The following is a 27,436-nucleotide window of genomic DNA, read 5'->3' on the forward strand; positions in this document are numbered from 1 at the left end:
AGTACGTTTGTATGGAGAAATGACCACTCCTGTTGGCTCTTAAGTTCGATGAAATTTAAATCTTTATCTAATTAGAGTTGCAATTATTTTGTTTCGTTCAATTTCCACCCAAACCAAAAATCAACTCTATTTTCTGCAACCATAGGTTCAAATAAAACTGAGTTTCACGCGTATTCGGGAAACGAGATAATCACAAGATCTAGAGACGATATAGAGATCAACTAGATTTACCTACATTAGATATCGACTAGATGTGACTTGGATATCTAAGTCATAACTTGTCGAAATCGTTCAAGAGGACCTCCCAGAATCGCGGAAACGTCAAATTTGACATATCTATCTTACAAATACATATCTTTAAATTATCCATATCGTAACTTGTTGAGGTCTAGTAGAGATCTAATTCATTTTCAGAATCGAGCCGTTTGTTTGTTGTATGGCTGTCTCGCTCAGCTTTAGGAGGATAAAACCGATGAATCTAGGGCCTTGGTGAGGAGCATTCATTTAACTACCATTTTTAATCTCAAGGGCTGATGTCTTCATCTTTGCATTATGTTATGACAAAGTAACGGTTCTTTCGTCGTTACACCTACTCCTATTTAACTACTTGTACTTGTCAAACCTAACTAAATACCAAAATATAGCCGATATAGGTATAGACCATTAAGCCTACTTCTGCACTGAGAGAAAAGTACAACAAAAATACACTTAGAATTACAAAAATAAACTTAATCCGGGGACAAGGAGAGTTAACTAATAGGAACAAATTGACTTTTGCAATTTCTATTAGTTCTTGCAATTTCTAATATTATCTGTTTGTTGAAATTATATTTGGGATTACTGAGCTGTTTGTAGAAATAAATAAACTTTACAGAAATAGTGAAACGTCCATAATTATTACTTACTAAAACTTATTTTTTATTTTCCCCCAGTACAGAACTGTTTTTTAATTCCTGGTGATGATTTTTCTTTCAGTGTACCTGCCATCAAGGATAATGCCGCTTAATGCTTTTACAAAAATTATCAAACAAACATTTTTAATCATTATAATACTCATTTATAATTAACAAGCGAAACTGCTTAAATGAAATAAGTTGAATATGAATGCACCCAAGCTACGCTCGTAGCGCTACGTCGTAGCCGACAGCAGTTTTTCCGGCAATGTCATCATTCATCATTTTAGCCTATATACGTCCCACTGCTGAGCACAGCCGGCCTAGCCAAGGTTACAATCGCTATCGCTTCGATAACGAAAAGCATTATGTCTCTCTATCACTCTTCCATATTACTGCGACAGTGACAGTTGCGTTTCGATCGCTACGGAGCGTAAGCGATCTGCATCTTGGCTACGCGGCCAGGCCCCTCATGCGCGAGAGGGCTTGCGCTATAGTCCCCGCGCTAGCCCAATGCGGATTCGGGACTTCACATACACCTTTGAATTTCTTCGCAGATGTATGCAGGTTTCCTCATGATGTTTTTCCTTCACCGAAAAGCTAGTGGTAAATATCGAATGATATTTCGTACATAAGTTCCGAAAAACTCATTGATTTTGAACCCGCGACCTCCGGATTGAAATTCAGACGTCATATCCACTCGCCCACCACTGCTTCAATGTATTACAATGCATCGTAGCGATAAATTTTCCGTGATTAGAGCCGAATATTTGTCGAGGAACAAAAACTATGGCTAATTCTGACTCTGACGGTTAGAGGTTTGATTTGATTAGAGGTGATTGAGGTTAGGTTAGAGTCTAAGCTAACCTATGTGTGTCAAATCAATATATCGAAAAAAAAAAATCAATATTATGTATTACATTTACCACGATAAAACTATGAAACCTATTTCAATGAATAACTAATTTTAAAGTTATTTAATTTCGTAATTTACTGTGGTGAAAATAATTCCAAAGCTCTTAAGAAAGATGAAATTAAGTAGATATCTATGCTATGCTTACCTTTTATAACATTGGTACAGCAACCTTTGACCAATGCCAAATATAACAAAAAAAACTTAGCAATCAGGGTATCAAGCAAATCAAAAAGAATCCAGGACACGACGAAATATTTAATTTTTTCCGCTTTCATACATTCTTTCCTAAATTCGTCATATAGAACTGTCGAGAGCACATTCATTTTATTTTTAATTATTACATTATACTTAACAAAACCTCACATTTTCTGGCGCGATTAACTACATTAATTTAACTGTACAGTAATATTACGAGACCTTTATTTATTACAAGGTAGGTATATTATATTTTATGTTTCTAATATAAGTAAGTAGTAGGTAATAGTAACTACTGAATTCACTGTATGTTTTAGAGAAGCAAATTGTGAGAAAAATAATATTTTGTCTGAATAACTTTATTACATGAAATTTAAAACTAGGTAGTGTTTATCTTTTGGTGACTTATTAAATATAATAGTTCCTGAAATTGAACGCGTAGATAACTGGAACTTTACAATGGTTAATTACATGCTGTGTTTTGATGAAAACTGTCAAAAATATGTCATTAATAGTATAATAAGCGGGTAACTGCTACAAAAACAACTGAGGTGTCAAAGTTTTTCAGACAAAATTCAAGCACCTACTTATAAAACATTAAGTTTTCTCTTAATCATTTATACAGGACATGAGCTAAGTTACTTAGTCGTTGTTTCGTTCTATATGTAGGTATGTATATGAAATTATGCAGGTACAGGTATCGACGATGCCTTGCAATAAAAATAGAAATTCGGTCACCTAGACGAGGTCGCCATTTTGTACAAAAACACCTAATTTATTTTAATCCCTACAAAATTACGACAATACAGATTCATTAGATCAGAATACTAAGTTTACAATAAAACATTTATTACATATATAATAATTATACTTGCTTTGTAAAGTAGGAAAAATGGCGGTATCTAAGAAGTACGATAATATCCTAAAACTGGGATGATTCTCTTTGTAGATATTTACTTACAATATTTGGAAATTATTATCGTTATTTATACATAACATACATCGTAACATGAGAGCAAGATACGGTTGAAAACATTTCTAAATATACGGTTGGTAAGTCACAATAGTGTATAAAATAAATAATAAAATATTTAACTAAAACAAAAATAAAAAGTAATAAGACAGGCTAAAGCGAACAGTACAATTAATCAATAGAGGACAATATTAATGCACTTGCCCATATCACCTAATTTTAATTGATTATAACATCAACTTCAATATTTAAAAAAGTCATAACAGTAACTTAATGTATAATTCTACTGGAACCGAGTTAAAGCTTTGTCAGAAATCCATAATTTAAATAACAAAATTTACGATTTATGAGATAAGAAATTAAACATTAATAAATATTTGATCATGTTGTGGTGTCTATCCTTGCCTAAGTATAAAATAAATAGAGGATCGTGACAGTTAGTCGGTATGCAATAGGTAGCTGCCTGGCGCTGCCGTAGGGGAGCGGTCTCCTGCGTCAGCCGAGGATTCAACGATTTGGTAACAAACTCAAAAGAACACCCGAACAGCAATACGAATACAACAATAAGCAGTCTCACAAAATATTTATACATAATTTATTTTCAATAAACTATCTAGAAACTATAATTCATCGGTGACGTCTTTAATATTCGTAATTCGTAGATACTTAAATAATTTCAAATACAATATTAGCGCTACACTAGACATTATTAATATCAGGAATCGTTATCTACTCACGTACTTAGTCTCGTTACAATTATCGAACATAACTTCGTAATTTAATACTATACACAAATCGACAACACATTATGTTACTAGAGAGGAGATTCTCTGGGACCTGGCGCGCCGGCGCCGCCGATAGCGTCCTGACACCTTCACCATTACCGTGCTGGGTAACGAACATGGACGTAACGGATCTCGGAACCTTAAGTACAAGTCACTTCCACACTGGTCCAATGGAACTGGCCCTGCTTCATTTAACTGGCTATACCGTGGTGAAGGGGGTAAGTCCCAGAGAAGGGCGCGGGTCACTGATGGTGTTTGGCGGGCGGCGCATGGTGCAGCGCCGAGTGGTGCGGCGCGAGGTGGTGCCCCGTGTGGTGGTTGTGGTTGTTCGCGTTCGAGTTGTTGTTGTTGTTCTGCGCCGCCTGCGCCGCCTGCCGCTGCGAGTTCTTCTTGTTCTTCATCCGCCGGTTCTGGAACCATATTTTGACCTGCCTCTCCGTGAGGTTCAGATTCCGCGCGAGCTCCCACCGTTTCTGTTTCGATACGTAAGCGTTGAAGAGGAACTCTTTCTCTAACTCGAGAGTCTGGAACTTGGAGTAGGGTTTGCGTTTTTTGCGAACCGTCACTTGACCGGTCCAGTCCAGGGGGTTCGAGGAGCCGCAGCCGACACCGACGCCCACCGACATCGACAGGGAACCTGCACACAAATAAAACATGTTTCAACATTTGAAAATAAATAGCCTGCTCGTACAGTTTCTGCTAACTTATGTAATATCGACATATCTGTGCCGAGGACGTAAATATCTTATGGCACGATAATCTGCAATAGGGTTCCAGCTCCAGCTAATGGTTCCTAGAACGCACTACATATTCTTAGCCCTAGCATTTTGTTTTCATCGTATTTTGAGCTCTGCAACAAAATTACTGAAGAGTGCAATCGCAATCTTAATAATGCGTACGAGTACGTTCGCCAGGAAAATTTTAATCAACTGTGAAGTAGGGCAATTCCAGTGCGAGGCTCGTAGCGGATAGAGAGCGGGTCGCAGTTAACTAGCTATTTCCATACGGCGTTCATAGAAACAATAGCTGCCGGCGAAGAGGCGTTAGAAGTTAGATATAGCAGAGTTAATACCAGCGGTCCCTTTGATGAGATCACCGCGGTAATACTGTATGCAACCCACGACCTTCTCAATACGCCGCGCGTGCAATAGCTGCACTATTTCCTATTGTGCCAAACGACCGTCCGCAACGTTGCGAAATAGATGCCTCATTGTCTAGCGGACGAATGCGAAAGACCGATTGTTCTCACAGGTTGTGGACCAGTGTAAAGTGACCTCGAGATTCGTATAAGTATGCGTAACGGGAGGGCATAATACTGGCTCGCCTGCTTCTTCAACTCGCTCGTGCTCGTTCGCCTTTGGCGTAACGCGACTCTTAAATGAGCGACTTACATAAAATATTGATAAATGAATGTTTATTTGACAAGAGAATTTACTACGACTGACGGATATTTTACAGCAAAAACTGTTGTTTGGTTTAGAAAGGAAACCTGCGCAGGCAGTTTCATGATGACGGTTTGATCTAAGAGAAAACACATTCGTTTATAACATAACCCATACCTACTTACATATATTTCGTTACAAGCTTGCTTGCTTGCTTAGAATAGAAAAAACAGCCTATACAATAGGTACCTCCCACTGCTGGGCACAGGCCTCCCCTCATGGGCGAGAGGGATTGCTTAGAATAAAAGGAAATTTTTGTGACAACAATTACATTTCTTGACTTATGACCTATCGCATTTTGTTGTTACTAAAACATCTTTATTTTTCTAGCCGTATAGAGTTATAAACTGCTAAATAATTCAAAAGCTTAGCATTAGTTGTAGCCACCGTGTAGCCCACATAAAACTGCCCTACCGCAACTTTTACAAGTGTGGCGTACCGCTTAGTGGCACATTTTTACAACCAGTGCGCCATTCAAAGTGCTTACAACAATGCCATTTAACTTTAACTGAATAATTTAGTCAAATGAGTAACGAGTAATAAACCTAACTAAACAAATTGGGCTAATCAGTGAAGGCAGCGTGTGTGGCGCTGTCAAAAAACAAATTAATTAATTTAATTTTTTTAAATTGATGGGTATGAAACTAACTAACCCTTTGTAGGCGTCTATTTTGAAAGAGATGAATGTTGTGTTAGCCTATGGTGTCATATAATTGGTAAGGCTATGAAAGGCTCACTTTTACTCGGGAACAAAGATTGTTTTATTCTCGTGCCTTGAAATAGTAGCAAAAAATTATTTGACTCTACATGTCGAGGACTAATTTGAGGTTTTATATGTTATTTATATTTTTTATACATTTTGACTATGTTTTTATTACGGTATTTTGTTTTACCTTTTGTTTTTAGACTAGTTGCCATTAAATGCTATGGTGAAAGCCCAGCTTTTTCATTGCTCCCGATTTTCAGTGGCTATCGAAATGTATATTGTCCTGTATTCCGGGACACTACATTAGTTATAAGTTGTTGCAATATCTTTTTGAATCGAATGTACAATAACAAAAGAGTAAAGTGTGGTTGGGAGAGTGAGGTTGCTAATTTTTTTCCATTATGACAATACATTCCCAATGGAGTATAAAACTATGTGTGTAATATAGGCTAACAGACAATTCCGAACCTGTGTCGTTATAAAACACGAGCGATCATTTAAAACTCATTATTTTCTGTTCTTAGGTATATCACAAATAATTATTGAACCACTTCCAGAGGCTTTCATGTCAGCGGGCGATTGTTTAAAGAGAACATAATGACAAGACGACTTGTCAATTACGAGGGGCCGAGGTAGCGATCAGCGGCGGTAGTGGCAGTAAAAGTGCGGCTCGTGGCCATAAAACTTTACCTACCCGACCGTTGACCACTCCACCACTCGTGACACCAACTCATTTGTATTACAATGACATAGAGTTGAATTTACAATGAGCTTCTCAGTTAAGTCGCCTATTCTGTACACAAATGGAAATCGATAATTTTACAGTTATAATAGGTATCTAATTGGAATTTTTCGCATTGAAATTAACTGTTCACAACTTGCTGGAGATAACCCTTATGAACTTTTCTTCCTACTAGTAAAAGTAATGGACAATAAATTAGTTTTAAGTTTATATGGTTTAAAGAAAACTTGTGAAACTTATCGTAATTGCAATAAACTGTCCATTAAGTAACTAACCATATAACATTCGTAGACAGCATCAAACCTATAGTCATCATCATCATCATTAGGCCTTGTGCATCATTACAGATGATTTAAGCAGCATCTATGACTTACTTATTAACTAGCGACAGCGTCGCTCGTGGCTATATAACCCGATCCTTGAATGGCACAGTCGCCCACATTTGTGACAAATAAAAGTGCATTGAGGATCCGCATCAAGGCGACCCTCATCGCGCATGTGTTTTATTGCCCGTTTTCGGGCCAAGTCTTGAAACCAGGACCTATCATGGGTTTCGCGACCTCTTAGAAGGCTGCCAAACCTATAGTAGAGCTAGTTTAAATGCAATTGTTTTGTAGTAAGTAAATAGTCGAATAAATTGAGAATAATAATGATTTCATAGCTAAAAACCTATAAAATAGAAAGTCGAGTGGGAGCATTGCCCACTTCGCGACTTATCAGTAAGAACCGTATCCCTACAGACGGATGGAGTCTACACCCCAACCCCATATTAATAGAGTTCATTTTTCAATGAACACATGATTACTTTACTACTAGATGAAACTAGTAGAAGAAAGTAAAACTAGTATTAATATGAAGTGAATAAAGTAAATAATTAACAATAGAACAAACTAAAAAGTTAAGAATAAGTAAAAGTTTTGTAATGAAAGAAACAGGCAGTCGTAAAAAGAGAGTTATAAGCACGTGCATTACTACCGGTGGCATTACTAACGGAGCCATTTCTCAAACCGTTTACTAAGCCGTAAATTCACAAATCAAAGTCAATGTCAACCTCAGGTGGCCGTAAACATACAATCATAAAGTGACGCGAACACTCGTATAACTTTTTCAACAATTGTTTCCTTTTAATGGGCCATTATATGCGCGTTTTACGCAAAATTATGTCAAGTTACACCTCTGCCGTAACAGTGGTGCGATAAACCCATCTTTATGGTTAGGCAGCGATCGAGTGTGTAGTGTAGGTACAACCTCCGTTTATGAATGGAGCCTTTTTATTGCTCTCATACTACTGACATGGCTCGGCCCGTAATTACTACTACTTGCCGCGATTTCAGAAAGAAACCAGTAATATTGCATGTCTATGAATGTCGTCGCGGTTTTATGATATCGTAAAAGTGATATAGGTCTGTAGGAGACGCAATGAATCAAGCGCATGCACGTCGGCGCATCCGTCCCGCTCGCACCTAGTTTTTATCGTCTCATCAGCGTAATGTGTTTATTGTAGCAATATTTCGTTTATTGCTCTTCAAAGATCGGTTTATTGTCTCGAAGCTCAGGTATCGTGTTTATTTATTAGTTATACATTTTTATTGGCGCTTTATTTTACGTAAACTTTAATTTATTGTCGGCTGTATAGCGCCACCGTTGTAAGTTGCCTATAAAACGGTGCTTATGGTCCGTTTTTAAACATTTGTAGCACGTGTTTCGTTCATTCATCAAATTTATGGTGTGTGGGAAAATGTTTTGATTGCCCGCGCGCTGCGGAGGCTTCGGCAGTTTGTTTAGCTTACCTTTGCTTTATCGGATCGTTATACGACCAGCAATCGATTCACCCGACTATACCTACTCTTACCTATTTACATCTATCTACTTACTCTACGGGACGCGTGAGCGGACGCTATCTTTAGAAGCAACGAGCACGTCGACTCTCCTCACAAGAATTTTAACAACGCCTTTCTATTGAAGCGTCAAGCCATTATCCCGTAGCTCGGAAACTTTAATAACCTAATTTTTTTTTAATATAAAAACAATAGAACTGTGATGTGAGGAACTTTGTTATTCTGCAAATTATACATGAATATATTACCCTTCCGAAGAAAATACGTTGCCACGGACAACTTACAGAAATTACGAACGACATTGGACGTTAATTACAAGAACTTGCTATTCAAAAATGAGTTCTGTGGAGCTGGCAATAAATGACAATATTCGATGTCGTGAGCAGCTTGCAGAAATTGCAACCGTGAAATTTCTCACACCGGCAGGCGGGCGGTGGCGGCGTTGTGTGCGAGCTCACGCACACATAGCAGATGTCGTTGCTGTGTGCGCTGTACATCGCCATCTAGCGGCAAGTGGCAGTAAGTTACCATCTTACAGACTTACGTCAAGCAGACAAATAGTAACAATTTTCATACACAATAATTGGTAGTTTTACTTTCGTTTTAAGCAGGTATTTCGTAATTTTTTCTAATTTTAAAACCAACGACCATAATGTCCCAGCAATCATAGTTCGCGTAATTTTGTATCTGTTTATAAATTTCTGTGCCCAACGATAATGTTTTGGGTCTCGACTTTCGAGTTGCCGATAAGTTCAGTTAAAATTACAAACAGCTGTTACCTACAACAATGTTCGAACACGTGATTTTTGGGGCAGCATAGACATCAGTCTTTGACAATAACGAGGAATGATACTGACCTGGTAAGGATCCAGGAGGTGGGTAAGGTCCGCTGGATACGGATTCTGACGCGTAGTTCCGAAGTCCATATGCATCGTGGGTGAACCCAGAGGCTTCCGACACCGCCGTTCGTCGCTCGTCTCCAACGTAGGGCAGGGGCTGATCTCCACGTGGCGCTCCGTATGCGTAGTTCCAACAGGGCTGCGAGAAGCCTTGATGGCAGCCACCATCGGCGTAGGGCTTGTATTCTCCCCCGCTTCCAGGCCAAAAAGGCAACCCGGATTTACGCTCCCTTTCCACTGGGAGGTTGTAGTAGGTAGGGGCTCCGGCACCATATTCGTGGTTGAAAGAGGTGGGTGCGTCAGGCGGGTAGCCCCAGGAGGGCTGCGCGTGCCGGATGACGCCGGGCTCGAGGTCGTAGCGCTTAGCGGGGACCTGGAGCGGCTGCGGCGGGTTGGAGCCCACCGAGGCCGGGGAGGCGCTGGAGGCGGACGGCGGCGCGGCAGCCGGCGCGGACGGCGGCGAGCCCCCGGGCGGTGACGCGTGCGACTCTTCGTACAGCGTCCCGCCGACGCCGTTCATCATGGTCCACCACGCCGGCCCGGCGGAGTGCCCGGACGCGGGCGCTGGTGACACGGCGGCCGCGTCGCAGGGCACGCCGAGGCCCCCGACATGGTTGTCAGGGTACAGGGTGGCGGCCGGGCAAGCCACGGGGACAGCACACGACACGGCCAGTTCACGCGCGACGCGGGCACATTGCACCGCGCACACACGCGTACACGAGGCGGCACATGAAAATTAAAACGCGATTCCCGATTTAGCTAGCTCTCCGGATGAGGAAAACCGCAGAAACAGTCCAGGCCGATGAAACCGTCGAACTTCGACGGATACTTTTATTTCAAAGTTTTCAAATGCACCAAACAGTCATTGAGATGATAAGCTCGTAACCGAATTATCATTTATGGTAACGTATCTGTATTAATTATTTTATTTTATCGTACTGCAGTTCACTTATAGTCCAGTTTTAGTTGTAGGAAGGCGGTGTATTATTTTCTTGTTATTTATTTAGAGTATCGCGTTACGTTGTTATCGCGAGCGTGTGTATCGAGATAGCGGCAGGCGACAACACGGATAGCGCGCGATCTGTGCCGCGATCCGGCGCGGAGTGGCGGCGGCTACAGCAGTGTGGCGAGTCAACGGCGCGCCGCACACAGCCACAGCGCGCTACTCGCCGGCGCGCGCCATCTGCCGGCGGGCGGCAGAACCTACCCCGCGCGTAGCAAACGCCCGCCCAGCGTGCCCTCATTCTCATACTTTCATGAAATGAAACTACATTGTCGTCCCCAAATTTTGTCCGAAGTTCCCAACGACGGTCCTAGAACTAATAACGAACTGAAACCGAGGCGGTGTAATGAAAACGGAGACAGGGAGAGGTAACATGTAATTTACTTACTCTACCATGGACTCTACCTGGCTATATAAGCATCCTATGCAGTACACCCATAGGGATCTATAGATTGACACTATTGTAAGGTTAACATTTTAATTTTAATTAATTACCTATTTGAAATAATAGAAATAGGCCAATTTATGAGACCAAATTAGATAATTAAAGAAACACTACTTGAATGAACCCATTAATAGCGTCAAGTATCAAAAACTCCAAATGAAGAGCCATTAAACGGAAACGACATAATTTTCAAAGCGACAGACACCCACACAGGAATAAATCGTGGGGCGAAGGGTTGAGGCCCTGAGGAAGCGGAGGCGCGAACGCGTAGTAAAGCGATTAACAGAGGCAAAATAGCCATAAACTGCCGTTTAACCAAACTGCAAGCGTCACTCGACCAGTGTTGCCACCAATAAAAAACGCGAGACTTTATGACGGCAACTCACTCACATTTTATTGTGAATATAAACTTAATTTTATCGTCTGTTAATTTCACCACAAATAATACTAGCCTATTAGATTGAATTATGTAATGTTTTATTGCTTAATGTCAATGACATGGCCAAGTTTTACTGACTTACATTTAGTTATTGGTTTTGAATCAATTAAATATCTACGCAGGTAGGTACTTACGTAATTAGTTTAGGTAAACTACTCATTAGATAGCAATATACATACGACTAAAACATGTTTCCATAATTACATTACATCTGTATTTATAAGAAAATAATTTTATTCTCGTACCTACGTTAAAGCTTAGGTTATGGTCATACCCCTCGCGTAACACCCTTTTGACTTCGCACCCAGTCAAAGGAAACAATACGTCGTACAACCAATAATGCAATAAGTACAATATTTCACACCTCTTGCTGCAGTCTATAGACGTGTTGTCTGTTTACACAAGACACGGCAGTTAAATGTATCAAACGGACAAAAGAAGAACATACATAGCATTACACGCTAAGTAATGCTTTTAACAAGGCCACAAATCAAAATTATAATAGTAACCGAATTGTCAAAATATAATACAAAGTGTAACATAGGTTAAAAAGCTAATTTCCCACACTTATACTATTGAGTGCGCCGTCATAATTATCGCACGACAAAAGATATGTAAACTATAAATTTGCTACAATTGTGAACGTGTCAACGGAATTAATTCTTAGCTTTACTTAAATAATTCATTTGTGCGCTATTTTGTTTGAAACTTGTATAAATAAGTAACGAAATAATCTAACAATGGGTACATGTAAACGAGGTTAACCGTAGTTGTGTGATGTTTGTCTTGTATTTCCGCCCTATAGTCATAACTTACTTGGAAATTTATTGGATCTCATGCATCCGACACCTGAACAAAGATATCCGATACCTAATCCGAGTCGCATTCGTTATTATGAAAATCGATTCCGGAATATGTAAATTAAGTAAGAAACAGGGGTAGTTACCAAAAAGACTAACGTAACGTAATTTAAATTATGCAACTAGGTAGATTCAATACCAATCTAAAATTCTAATCCACATAGTTTCACAGTTTATTCAGCTAACAGTTGAATCGGAATAATCGATATCCCTAACTATTGGTATTAGGATGTGTTCCCTCAAAACGCAAAGTCATGTACTAAAGCAGACTTCATATAACAAAAAGACGATTATAAGCAAAGTTTCAAAATGAAAGCAAAATTATCTCGAACGAAGCAGACGAGATTCAGGCGTGTTGAATGACAGAAACAAACATAAGGAACAAGTGTGCGCTGAGCCCGGCGCGTCTATAAATATTTACTTTAGGAAACTCCAGGCCAATGGTCGGCCATACGACCGGCGCACCTAAATAAAAGTACGCTTTCTTATCTCAAACATGTGTGCTGTTGCGCAAACAGGATTGAAGCCGTACATCGTATACCTACTCATATATTGGAAAAGTTAATATTATACCAATACGAATTGCTCAAGACTGAGTCAGAAACGCCATTGTGGAAAATAATTTATAACCAGCAAACTAGTAGGCAAGTTTCTTATGCATGCATATGCACCTATCACATGTTATAGGCGCAGAAATATTACCTACAATTTTTTTTTGCTACATAAATAACCTATTACAACATTTTGAGTTTTTTTTATTAAATTGTTGATTTTCGACATTACCTAATCCTTTCTTTTAACATGTAATCCGTATGTTTTCGTTACAGTTATAAAAAGGCGGTAGATATCAATCACAATAACATAATGAGACTGTCGATTTATTGACAAATCATCGAGGATTCGAGGTAAATTAAATATCTCGCCCGTGAATTTCATCTTACAAAGAGAAAGTGGATTAAGACTCAGACATACCTTGGACTCATAACGCCTCGCTTCATGCGCCTGTATGTCATTGTAATGAATATGGGTATGTGTATGTCCTTATTCAGAAACCCGTCGGGGAAGTTGCGTATGAAGAGGTAGGTACGGCTTTCTCTTAACTGGACTTGGATTGTAAATAATGTCCGCGGGTGCACTCAAATCTGAATGTTACCGTTTTGATGCAATTTATAGCTTCGTGGAAAAGGGACTTGAAATCGCGTAGCGGTTTTATAAATTAAATTAAAACAGTTGGCTTTTTGCTTCACTGATAATTGGTTCGCATACAGAAAAAGATTAATTATTATACCAGGGATTGTAATATACGCAATATAATAATATTTATCAATATAATAATTTTTATAGAAAATTCAATGACTGTTCGATGAACATTTATGATCAGAATACACGGTGTAACATGAGGAAACCGAATAATTTTAACCACGCATTTCTGAGGTCAAAAGAAGTAAAAAATGTAATATGATTTTAGGTCAATTTCGCCAAAAAATTTTTTTTTTTGTTTTGTTTTTTCAATTTTTTTAATGTATTTGTACATAGTAAATAAATGTTATTGGTAAACATGTCACTTAAAATTGATTTTTACATTTTTTTTTTCGTAGAACCTACTTTTTGCAAAGTGTTACTTGTCACTTTTTGACATCTATCAATAAGGATATTTAGACTACGTCCCATAGCAGCAACATCACCATCAAAAAGGCCTTTTACACTATGTAACAATAAAAACTTGTTTTTTTTTTAATTAATAATATCTCTGAAACTAGGCGAATTTCAAAAAAGTTTATAGGACATTTTTGTCTCTAAATATGATCAGGAATACGCTGTTAAAATTATTCGGTTTACTCATGTTACACCATGTATATTTGCAACTCTTTATAATTCCAGCAGTATTTTAATTAAAGTGTTTTCCCCTGGATTGTTTCTGCTATTATTAAATGTAATTTATCGGTAGCAATATACTAATAGCGTACGCACCTTACATAAAATATGAAATAAATTATTGGCATAAAAATAACCAAGAAAATAATGTAATAATCACCTTGTCGTAAACTGGCTAAAGACGTCTGCGTAAAAGGACACGGCAACCTGCAAACAAATTATACATAAGTTATGTAAATAGTTACATGAGCACGTGCATTAAAGCTTAATACAAATATAATAGGATAATGCAATACAATGGTACCTATAATTACGGGCGGGGTCAGGTGTATCCAATCAAATGAGCCCGAGTGGAACGCTTAATTAATATGTTAATTGCTTCGAACTAGGCTTGAAGCATGCGGCACTTTTTATAAACAGATAAAAAGGTTATGAGGATAGTTTATTATATTCGAATGCCATTCAGGCGGTAAATATTCTTGTAAAAAATATAACAATTAGAGGGTGAAATGATATAGTTTAGCTACGTATTCTACATCTAGATACATGTTAAGCTCACGGTCAGTTTACAAAAAAGCTAGTGGATTAAAAGAAGCTTCAACGTATCGATGTAAGGCAAGTAAACATTTTTGTAACAAGAGTAACAACAACTTTAAAATAATGACGAGTCTAACAAGCCCCCGGTTGTCGCTTAAATCATCGGCTGGCGTAAACGCCACCGTCGAACATATAACTCAGTTTATTTTTAAAACAAACCCATACAAGACGCCCATTGACAAACTCTACAGTTTTATTTCCTAACAGTCTCGATACGTATATAAATAATCCTTTCTAAGTCATTCGATACGGCGCAAAGTCACGAAGTTTACATAAAATAGGTGATTTGCACCGAATGCCACGGTTTTTTCCTGCCTCTCTTTTGGGGCGCACTACCCCCGAATTATGAAAGCAGAGAAAAAACATGTTTACAGGCTTTTTTCTTGTAACGTTTGAGGCCGAGATCTGTTGGGGATCATAAATTCTGTTTTGTGTTACGTAACAACATTTTCTTGCTACGCCATGAAGCCATGATTGATTTTGAATAACAATATGTTATTCATCGCACCAAAATAGTAACGAGATTCGAGACTTACGTAAGTAACTAGGTTAGATGCTTAAATCTAACGTGTTTATTTTTGTTCTGAAAAATTAGAATTACCTCGTATCTGTACTTTGCACAAAGCACTCGTGACGAAAGTAAGTATAGCAAATAAGATCCATCTTGATTGAGATTGAACCGGAAAAACAGTAGACGCAAGCCCTTCGTTATTCACAATGCCGATAGCTGCATAACCGCTAATTTAATAACAACCAGTGTACCTCTACAACCTCCACCTAACCAACCTACAACCTCTCGGAAGTAAACGAGTTTTTACCTATCTAAATTTCGCCAAGTAATCCTGATTGTATGTCCCTGTTTGTCTGATACTTTGTAAATGATTGTGTCAGAAAATGAGGTGCGAGCGTTTTGTAAAACTTTTTATTTTGTCTATACGTAAATAGAGCACGAAAGCGATGGCGGAGGGCACTTGAGCTGACATTTACGACTCAATCCTAACTTCCCAAGCATAAGATGGCCGGACTGTTTCCTAATACCAGTCTAATTAGACACGTTACCCCTCCCTGCCGAAAGCCATTTAATAGGTTTCAGAGGGAAATAAACTTGGTTTGGGAGTTCTGATAGTTTTGGTCGGGCAGTTTTTTCAATAGCCTTAGTGACAGGGCGAGTTTGGAGGCACATAACAAGCTGTCAAGTCACGTTATCGGCGTTACAAGTATTCGGTGATACAGGGACCGACTCCCACGGTCGAGTGAAGCGACGCGGCGGTCATACCCGATACCGATATTCATTTGGAATTGATATTACAAGTCTTCGAATTACGATAAACAACACAATAAAATAGTAAATGTCACTTATGCTGGAATAGAAATTCACTTATAAGTTGATGTACAGAGCTAATGCAATAAAACTTTGCTTCAAGTAATAATAGTTAACCTGCGATTCATATGAATTTACTGGGTTTATTTCGCAGTCTTCAGTGGACTGCAGAGAAAAGCAACCCCCTCCACGTAAAAGTATGTACCTACGTCGTGTATTAAGTATGTACCTACCTCTATATATATAGCGATAAATTAGCATACGGCATTGATTGTTTTACTGTTCAATAAATTTTGAAATGAAGTGACGTCTGAAACAACAAATATAATTCAGAGAGTTTACAAGGTGTTAAAATAAAAATATTTCAGATAGCATAATCATTATCAACCATAATCATTATTGATTAAATGTAGAGACCGCCTGTTGTCTGCCTCTACATTTAATCAATTGTACTTTTCTTTTGTATCTTTTTACTGAGGTGTGCCAATAAAGAGTATTCTATCAACAACACAAAATTATGCAAATATTTACGGGCTAAGGTGTAGGTATGGTTATGTAAATCGAAGATAACTCGATACGTATCCATAGTACTGTTTACGTAAGTACAACAACAACCCTCGGGAGTGGGAGGAGGTCCAAAAGGTTAATGGCGCGAAAACTCACTGGATCATATCCCGGGGTTTACGACACGGAGTAAACGGCCGATTCATTTGCAATTCTAACTGCGCCTTAACGCGAACTGCGATTGTCCAGCGACGGACTGGGCTTCTTTATCAATGGGCATTTATCTATCGTTTAGTTTTACTTTTAGATAAAAATGAAACAATAGGTACAAACGGATTAACGAATTTAAAAAATATCCCGACGTTACGAACCCTTTCATCATAAAAATTGTCTTTTAGAATGTTCTTCGGTTCGTAGGCACAGTCAACCCCGAAAATATTTACACTACCAGCGCACTTCAAAATGGCGATCGTCCCTGAACATAAGATTTAGAAAGACTGAAATAGGTACTTACTGTATTGATTTTGGTCTCGAAAAGATAATTGCTGTAATCCAGGATAAAATGGGATAACCAAAAATAAAAGGCAGTAGGAAAAAATTTAAAGTTTTAATATAAATAATAACTTTAGCTCGAAAATTAAGTAGGTACATCATTTATGTCTCTGAAGTTTACAGGCAACACTGCACCATTTACTGACTTTATACTGGAGTCAGTTATGTAACGCTGCCATACATGACCCAAAAAATTTTTATTAAGCTATGAGCTTCATCACATCTGATATTTGAGTAATTCTAAGCATTTCTAGCCTGGGGTGGGGGGGAGGGTGGGGTACAAAGACGGCCGCCACCCATCATCTTAAAAAAAAATCTATTCTGATCCTGGTGGGTACTAGGGCAAGTTTGGTATCATTTTCGTATAAACCAAAGACGTAGAATTCATTGCTGATATTTGTTTTTTTCAGTTTCATAGTAATTTTACAAGAAAAACGTAAAAAGGTGAAAAATTTGGTTGGAGATTTTTGCTACGCGGAGCCGAAACTACAAAAGATAGAAAGTTGAAATTTGCACACTAGATTACATTTATAAAGTGTACAAGAGATAAGAAGCGATTTTGAGAAATTCAACCCCTAAGGGGGTTAAAAAGGGGATGAAAGTTTGTATGGGGTTCAAGTTTTATTTTAAGCTAGGAATTTGAAACTTCGTAAAACGATATATTATTAAAATACAAGAAAACTAATTTCAGCGTTTTTGAAAATTCATCCCCTAAGGTGGTGAAAAAGGGGTTGAAAGTTTGTATGGATATCAAAAAAATTTTCGAACGCGGGACTTGAATCTTTGTATTTGGGGACATTATTAAAAGACAGGAAAAGTAATTTCAGCGTTTTGTAAAATTCATCCCCTAACAGGGTTAAAAAGGGGTTGAAAGTTTGAATCCGTTACAAATCCGAGTAGACACACATTTCTTATTGCCTCCCAGGCTTGAAATGCTTAGAATTACTCAAGAAACATATGTGATGAAGCTCATAGCTTAATAAAAAATTTTTGGGTCAACTTTATAACTGCTTCCGCTATTAGGCAAAACCATTTAGGTATGTCAAGGAAATCACATAGGTATACATGATTTTGCAAAATTCTCTATGCGAGCTTATGTACACTTTGAAGCCTTAACTATATGTATATGATTATATTAGTCCAAGCAGAAAACCAGTTAGGTTTTACGTTTTACTACTTTTTCTTCCGGCACATTTCCTACGGCTGATACTATTTACGCTTATCATTGACTCGATTGCAGATAAAATCGCGTACATAATACCTACCTGCCATCATATATGGTGTCGTGGTGCCACTGACCGGGGATTATAGCGATAAGCTTGTTTTCTGACGACAAAATATTCAAATTCAATACAGGCGACTTGGCTACTGAGAAGTAATTCGGAAACAAAAGTGTAATACGAATATAATACTTTTTCTAAGGTGAATCACATGAATTTAGTGCTTTTAGTATTATTTAGTTAACCCATAGGGATTTACATATTGCCAGAAATTAGCGTTTTTTGCCAGTTTCAATAGAACGATCGGTTAGAGCGACAAAACCATTTTGATATTATCCTGAATATCCTGATACGTCAAAAACATCTTTAAGAATATCCCCATTTTTTTTCTTTGGAAATTAACATAAATACATGATTTTCCTAACCCATTATGTGCTATTAATCTGTCATCATATACCTTATTAATCTTATTATAAATGATTAATTTTATAAATATGTTTAATTTCGGCCTTGAAGGTGGTATTTCCTTTTAAGGCAGGTTTTGTTTGTTGATCGAATATTGTAAAGAATAAATATCATGTAATAGACAGAGTGTAGAAGTGCAAAATTTTATCAAGAGATTGTACCTAAAACATGTAAATAGAATTGAGTAGGTACTTATTTTATTTAAGCAAGAAGGTAAGGTATAGAATCAGGTCAGGGAACAAAAGTAAAAAAAAAGGTAATACGAGTAATAGGTACGAAACTAAAATAAAAGAGAACAAAAAAATCAAATGGAGTTTTACATATTTTTTTAAATATCAAAAATAAATTCTAATGGAAGGATGACGTGGATGACAAGGATGTTTTTTTTTTTAATTTAACATTTTGAACAACATTTACAAATAAATAAATAAATAAAATAGTGCGCCTACATTGCGCATGAAGATTGGCTACAACGGCCATTTTCCCATGGGAAACAATTTTCTCCGTGACAATTGAAGGCTGTGTATTCCATTTCAGTTCGACGTTTAGTTGTTCGCTAAAGTAGGCCCTTAAAGCACTGAGTCACGTATTACATGCGAGGTGGTACGATCGATCCGAGCCCTTTTTACTTAAAGTCGCGTTGGAATGTTCAAATTTAGTACCCACTCATTGTAAATCGAGATACCTACTTAGCCTCTTGAGAAACTGACTATCAATAGTAAATACCCAATAAAAAATATAATTAAAGAAATACCGTAAAAAGAACATTTAATATTTTCACTTTCGCAAAAACACGTGGTTTTACTAAAAATAATTCATTTGGTGATTCTTAGACTAAGAAATTACATACATATATATATTATTTACTGGATACCTAGGTAATGCCTACTAAGTAAATTTTGCATAGTGTTTTCCCTTTTGTAGTGAAAATACACTGTAAATACGCAATAACAATGTGCAATTATGCATAAACACTAACAATCGTTGGTGAAAGTGAAATTATGAAACTTACTTCAGAAATAAATATCATTTCTTCATTGTTATCAATTGTCATGTTGAAGTTAAACCTCGTCGTCGTAGATGATTTTCCTAAAATCTTAACAAACAAGGTTTTGCAGCTTTAAGAGATAAGAGAGAGCTAAGACCCTTCTAAATCTTTCTTCAAGCCTGATCGATAGGATGTCTGAAATCGTGTGATACATTCGATTAGACCGTCATTGTTATTCTTCATAATTAGGGTTGACTAATTGAAGTGAAATCTGCGAAAATGTTGTAGAGACTTACGTAGCAGAGCCATCTGAGGATTAACATTCAGACGTCTAAAGCGCTTTCCTCGATCCGATCACGTAACCAACTATAGCCGTGTATTTCTATAGCTACGATGAGGTTGATAAGCGCTGGCGAATAGCGTTCAATGGCCAGTGTAACTGCTGCAGATGTTTGCGTATACGCAGAGCTCAAATATAATGGTAAGTCTGTCTTCTGCTTTTGTTTCACGATTGGAATATAAGCCTTGATCGATAGGTGGTCTGTCATTGTGTATTCGACAGGCCGTGGCAACGCCAAGGACAAGCATTGTGATTCCACGCCCGGAACAGATCGCCCGAAAGATACCTACACGCCTACCTATACCTAGTTTAGACACGTAGGTAGGTACTGTGTGAGTTTGGTGCCCTCGGTACTCGCTATCTATATCGATGAGTTGCAGCATGCGTGATATGATATAATTGTACTTAAACGTTGCCAGGGTATTTTTAAGATAAAAGTCTTGTTTGATTTTTTTATTGCTAATAATTTCAAGGTATTCAAAATAATATATTAAGCTAACATACTACAGTAAGTATCTGGGAATTAAGCTACGACTACACCCGTTCTTATTCATTTAAGTTGTTCAAATATAAACCCACCTTTATATGTAAGTATGTCATGATTGTCAAGCTTAATAATAGTTCGAACAAACTTGTTAATATGAATTAATCCTAAAGCAACATTGTAGTAATGCAACGTTTTCTATTAAACAAGATAATTTGCAGGTCAATAAATAAAGATATGGAATTATTAATACGACAGGGCGGTGCCTTTAAAGGTCGGGGAATGCAGGTGTGCCATTCGAAAATGGCGGTCGATGTAGCGATGGAAGTTTTTTCACATTCTACCTGTGTGCAACTGAAAGGGCTTGTTAGTCAAAATTACGCAAATGTGAGCTTTGTGCCCTTACATAAAGAAAGTGTGACTTCAACTGTTTTGATAGAAATCACAACTTTTTACCAATATTTTATTATGAATCCTGAGTATCCTGACACCTTTTTATATCGTAAGCAGGTAATATCAGCGATAAAGCTTAATTCAATTAAAATTGAAATTAGACAGAGAGATTAAATGGGTTATGGGACTTATGGGTATGTCAATTGAGCTTGATTATATTATCTTGTTGTTTTATTTTCCCTATTTTCGCGCGATTTCGGGGTTGGCCTCATAGTAAAAGTTGCTCAGTATACTCCGAAAACCTTCCTGGCAACGGGAATGCTGTTATTTTTTAGCCACCGTGTATACCTACCTAGTTAAAGTACCTACACCACCTGAAATTTGCTCCAAAGTGAATACTTACGTAGGTTGTTTTTTATGTAACCTAATGCTTTATTAATTATGAATACTTAGTACACGCCATAAACAGTGAAGTCAGTGATTATGTTACTATACCGTTTATAGTTACCCTACCCTACCTACAAACTCAGAGAACGTGCTTATCATGCTGTTTTGATGCATATCATGCAATTTTATAATTTAAGACCAATCGGATCATACATTTCTTCAATTGCATTTTCAACTTTCTACGGTAAGAACTAAAGACGTGGTTTCAAGATATGCTATACGAGACACGAAATTGCAAAAGTGCAACTGACATCCACAATTTGCCCGGGCAAGGGCCTTACTATAAAAATGAAGGTTAAATCAAAAATGGGGATAATCCTTTTTATTCCATGTACGACTTAAGACCTTATTACATGTCTGGACAGAATAAAAATCGTCAACAACTTTATGTGGAGTAGGGCCGTTTTTCTCGTGAGCTTTCGTGATGTTAATGCGTTCGCGACGGTAATCGCGAATGCACATTGTGCAGTATATGACCGCTTAATATCCTGTTGTCGCGATGCACGTAAATCTGAACGTGAGAAAATGAAAAACACTGCACATTTTGGAGTTTTTTGTGGGCTGTCCAGTAGCCAAATAACTCTATTCTTCCAAGCTACTTAGTTGGTCATTATTCAAATATACCTTTTAAGCGGTGGTTTATTGATAAAAACAAAGAAAGAATAAACAAACATAATAAAACCTAAAAATGGATACATTTTAACTAAAATGGATGTCATATAGGTACCTAACTACTAAAGAAAAAGTGACCAAGCCCTCTGCAGTGGCGGAGAGCGAATTCAAACCGGCGTCTTTACTCTCAGCATACGCGTAGCAAAGTTGAACATTATGGCTTTATTTGATGTAACTATTATATACGTTTGTTTGGCATACTCAGATATTTGCCATCTTATTAGGGATTTGGTAACACCACCTATCTAACTCTAAGTATCTTCAATAAATAAAAGAAATCAAGCTATTTCCACTCGAGACATTTAGGATAGTTAGCAAAAATTCCAAGCAAACAATAAAGCACTTAATGTTATTAATAATAAAGTCGTAATTCCAACCTTAGTAGCATGATCTGCGTGGCGTCGCCGCCTCACCTGTTTGTAAGGTCGACCGCGTTAAGCCGCGCCCGAACCTTACCGGCTACGTGCCTGAAACAAAAGATAATATGTGTCAAGCATTTCAATCTGAAATCAACTTAGGTTTAACGGAAGAAAGTCTATTATTGCTTGAGCTGAATGTTAAGACTAAGGAGATATTAGCCCAGAAATGCACAATAGTCTACAAAGGTCAATCATCCGTGCCTGAGCGTTCAGGAGATATTTCTGTAGCAATTGTGTGCCGTACTAATTATTAGGTTCAGAGTTTTTTGATGTAAAGAATGAAGCTTTAAAATATTATGTACTTTAGCTCAAACATACCTACCTACGTGTAAGTACAGTCAGTATCAATAGTAGCGGATCAAACAACGCTCCAAAATTATCTGCCATTCTGATTTTTTTTGTAAACTAGAGTTATTTATATCTCTATAGTTAGCGTGCTAAAGTATCTGTCAATGTATAATTGTCAGATCCGTTATTTTTGATGTTGTCTGTACCTAATTTAGAAATATTAGTTATATAAGTTCATCGCAATATACCTAAGGTACCTACTTTTAGTAGGTTTAGTTTATATTTATACACAATGTAGGTATAAAAAGTGGTTCAAGTATTTAATAATAATAATCGTTTTCAATAACAATTTCCATGTGAGTAATTATTCGCTTATTTAATTAAAGTAGGTAAGAAATGTAATATGGGTAACACACTACACACAACATTACAATAAAGATTGAAACATATTCATTGACGATGACGCCACCTACGCGTGAAGCTTAAGTGTTCTCGTAGGCAGGTCTATATATGCTTTTAAAGTCAAATCGAGTACCTCTTAAATAGGTAACGTATTGTAACAAAAACATAAAGTAAGTACCTACCATGCCGTTCCATACAATTACATACATTATTCCAAAAAAGAGAAGTCAATTGTACCGCACTCAGTTAATGTAAGTTTATTTTAACACCCAAACATTGTAAAGAATACGACAGATTGAAATAAATAACTATATTAATGGTTGTGACTTTCTGAGCCTTTCCTTGTCTTTACATTGTATGGTGGTGTCAAATAATCAAAGATTGCCTCTATTGCTTGGAGTTTTATGGATTTTGAAAACGCGAGACAAGGTTTTCGTTGTTGTGTTAAATTGTTACATCAGTTGAACATTAAATTTTTTATTTAGGTACTCATGTCATTACATAATAATACATTAACATATATGTACCTATACAGTCAACCAATTGGAACCATAGAATACCGTAGAACCATGTTAAAAAACAGTAAAAAAAGTTATGGAATTAACTATTTATTTGTCAACATGAAATAGTTTTACAGTAAGGTATAGTCATATATATTTAGGATCTTATAAAATTATCAGTACCTAATTTGTGATCAGTAATGTTTATCTTTTTCAGATGTGTAGTGATAAGTTGCGTCAACACCTCATACAACATCGAGATAACAACGTAATTTACTTGATTTGTGTTACTACCTATAAAAAAATCCGAGGCATCCCAATGGCCGCCTTCCCACGCACGGAAATGTTCCTAAAACATTTTTAGATTCAGTTTTACTTTGTGGATTCTTTTAGAACAGACGTTTCAAGAATGTGGATTTAAAAATGTAGCGAAATGCATGTGTATAAAGTTTTGTATGGGTTCCGTGGATGAAAGGTTAATTTGAAAATGTAGGGACCATTTTCTATTTTTGAATCAATTTCGCAATTTTGAAAATTTTCCGCCAGTACATTTTCTTTTCTAAGCAGGAATATCAGACAAGTAGTTCCGCTAAATCTTGGGAGTAGAAAGCTAAGCGGTCGCAGTATTTTCAAATCAATCAGTACACTATTCCTTTTGCTAAAAATGTGTCTAAAAATAAAAAAACAATTCGCCTTAGCAAGCAAGCAAGGCACATTAAAGAACCAACTCCTCTATCAATCGTCCGACCCATTACGGCAGGGAAACACTCGGAGAGAGCTCTAGAAATCTCGGCAATAAATGCCCACAAGCGCTAAATTTATTTTCATCGCTTGTACCACTTAAGGAATAAGATTGAAAAATGTACCCGATATTTCCCGGTAATTCCCGGCGTATTTTTTGTTCGGCAATAAAATATTTACGGGGCTCGGATGAATATAGGAGTTGAGGGCGTCCCCGTTTTTCCACTCCGACAAATTAATTCATTTTCATGAACAAACAATATTTCCGATGCTCCGATTTGGGTTCTTACAGCTGAAGACAATGCTAAACGGATCAGTTTTACGCATATAAAATATTTATTACCCTTTTATAATTCTATTACGCAGTCTTAAACAGAAAATTAGTCATAAAACTTTTCGTTACCAACGTTTTATGACAAATTTTCTGAATTGAAATTGATTGACTGCAGATTCAGTTTTTGTCCGATTTCTACAAATCAACTAATCTATTATTATTTTTCAGTTGGGAAGAAAATATGTTGCAACGAGATATATGGCTGTTTTTAAGTAAATATACATTTTCGTGCTTCATGTTTTACAACAAGAGAATAAGTAATAACACAGCAATGCAAAATGCAATCCCGTACCGCACTCGAGTTCTAAGAAGTGCAATATCAGGGATCTTGCAGCAGTCGTTACTCGACGGATGCAGCGATGCACTCCCAGATACGACGCGTCATGCATACCAACTTATACTTATATGTATGGCCACTTGCCCACATTGGCCACGACGTAATGAGACGGGTTGAGATCTTATCAGAGCGAGCCGACACGCCGCCATGACAGAAATTCGATACAGACGTTACGAAAGCGTTACATTTTTGAGTCGACTTTAACATTTCCGGATTAACGTCATATTTATGTCGCACATTAGAATGTAATTCAAGTTGGTATCTCCGGTAAAAATGAGTGAGAAAAGGAGAGATGTAAAAATATGGAATAAGTATAAGAAAAGTCTTGCAACTTCTTCCGAATTAGTGTAAAATAAAAATAACATGAGTAAGATAGTAGTAGTACCTAGTAAAATTTGTAGATAATATAAATTACAACATATTAATATAAACTGATTAATTCACAACATTAAATCTCATGGCATAATAATCTTTATCTAAATATTATTATTTCCTTGAATGACATACAAAAAAAACATTGGTATGGTTCCAAGAAACCATATGGTAAATCCACTGCCGCTGAACATAAATATTAAAGATATTATACATATTCAATTCAATTCATATCTTTCGTAATATGTTGTATATAGCTACTCTTGCATATTTCTATCGATTTAAGTACGTAGATATTTTTTTTGTCCAAGTTACGATATCATTGTAACTTAAATAGACAAAAAAATATCTACGTACTTAAATAGTTATTCCGACAAAAGTAGGTTTTTTGTCAACACAATAAGGTCTTCGACATATAAAAGGTAAGTTGGCGGATACGTGAATTGTTTTTCCAAATAAGTACGTTTAATATAAGTCCACATGTGATATAACCCCGGACATATGTCGAGTCGGATTACTCTGAGTCATGCGGTGGGGAGGCGCCCCCGTGTGGTCGTGGCTTTATTTGATATTGCAATAACTGAAATGGGCCGAAATGCTTAAGTAAAAGCACTGATTGAGTTACTACAGAAGTATGTTTATTTTTGTGCGAGGTTTACTGAATTAAATATTTCTCCGCTTTGACATTGCATACAGTAAATACTAATTCAAAGCCATGAGTAAGGTAGTTTTGCATAATTTTAGCACTAAACGAAATAATGATATACAAAAACAAAACATAAACGATTTTTTATATTATTAATTATTATTCTTATCTAAGGTATCTTATAAATTTATTGATTACTGAAATTTTCTAACGTGATTATCATACCTATTATGTTTCTGTCTAATTACTTAATAAGTAATACCTAGTTACTGTCACTCCTAATGGATCCTCTTCACGTTGGGCCAACGCCAACGCCAACGAGGGACGCATTTATGCGTTAGAGGGAGCAAGTGATATTGCTATCTCATTCTACCGCATGGCTGCGTCCCTCGTTGGCGTTGGCGTTGGCCCAACGTGAAGAGGAGCCTTAATACTTTCGTCTGCAAACGCATTTATAAACTACATTGACGTCATTCACCTATGTGCCACACATTAGATAATCTTTCGTCACTCGTCAGTAGATATCCATCTCGTAGATATAAATTCGGATATTGTTTCCTTTTTTTAGCTGTACGTGAGCTACGTGATTGTAATATGAAACGCATCTCCGTACGTGATCGATACCGGGAAGACGGGTTACGCCTCCTCACGATTACAATACACCGTCATATTTTATTTTGTTATATACATACTTACCTAACTTATTTTATAATACTTAATGAATACACTTACTTAATTGATAATTACGTACCTACATATTTATGTAAATACTATAATTATATTTGATATGAATATTTATATGCTTATAATAAGCTCGCCACAAGGGCTTGGCACGAACTTTGCGACGCTATACATGAGTAAAGGCCAGGTATTTCCACACATTATTATACTGTAATAAGAAAAAATAGTAGTTGTACCCCATGGCTGCGGTTATTTCCAGCGTGTTTATGTATCCAGTACCTCCTCGCATCTGCTCTGAAAATTATTTTAGCCGCGCCTCTAATTCTGGTACATTTGCGATGAGCTTAACAAGAGCAGCGAGCGGCTCGCTTTTCATCTTCGAAGCGCAACATTTACATTTTCGTCTCATTTATTTGCTATTTCGGGCCAAGCCGAGTCCCCCGCACCCCTCCCGCCACCCCGCCGACGCCCGCACTCCAATGAATAAGTCTCAGACTGCCTCAGACGCGAAAGTAAAACGAAATTGGGAAGGAACGCTCTATAAAGTCTAATTAAGTTTGAAGTGAATACAGAGACGTAAAGAAATATAAAAAGGTCGGAAAATTACAATTCATATCTTGACGTTTTTTTATTTAATTAAACGTAAATATGTAATAGCTATATACGTATGACGTAGGTATAACGTAATAATAAAACGTAATTTTAAATGGATATTAATCATG

General features: G+C 37.2%; 1 protein-coding gene across 2 annotated transcripts in view; it reads right to left on the minus strand.

The window, feature by feature from the left end:
- Nucleotides 1–2,049: 2,049 nt before the first annotated feature.
- The window catches only part of LOC134674975 (homeobox protein abdominal-B), a 140,854-nt gene continuing 115,467 nt past the window's right edge, over nucleotides 2,050–27,436 (minus strand). For both annotated transcript variants that reach the window (XM_063533128.1, XM_063533122.1), the window contains 4 exons: nucleotides 22,372–22,461; nucleotides 14,172–14,218; nucleotides 9,348–9,953; nucleotides 2,050–4,399 (listed from right to left, as the gene is read on the minus strand). In XM_063533128.1, the coding sequence (XP_063389198.1) occupies nucleotides 4,005–4,399; nucleotides 9,348–9,953; nucleotides 14,172–14,218; nucleotides 22,372–22,382 (1,059 nt within the window). In that variant the 5' untranslated portion in view covers nucleotides 22,383–22,461 and the 3' untranslated portion in view covers nucleotides 2,050–4,004. The remainder of the gene's footprint in view (nucleotides 4,400–9,347; nucleotides 9,954–14,171; nucleotides 14,219–22,371; nucleotides 22,462–27,436) is intronic.

Source organism: Cydia fagiglandana, chromosome 2 (assembly GCF_963556715.1).
Source record: "Cydia fagiglandana chromosome 2, ilCydFagi1.1, whole genome shotgun sequence".
Taxonomy (NCBI): domain Eukaryota; kingdom Metazoa; phylum Arthropoda; class Insecta; order Lepidoptera; family Tortricidae; genus Cydia; species Cydia fagiglandana.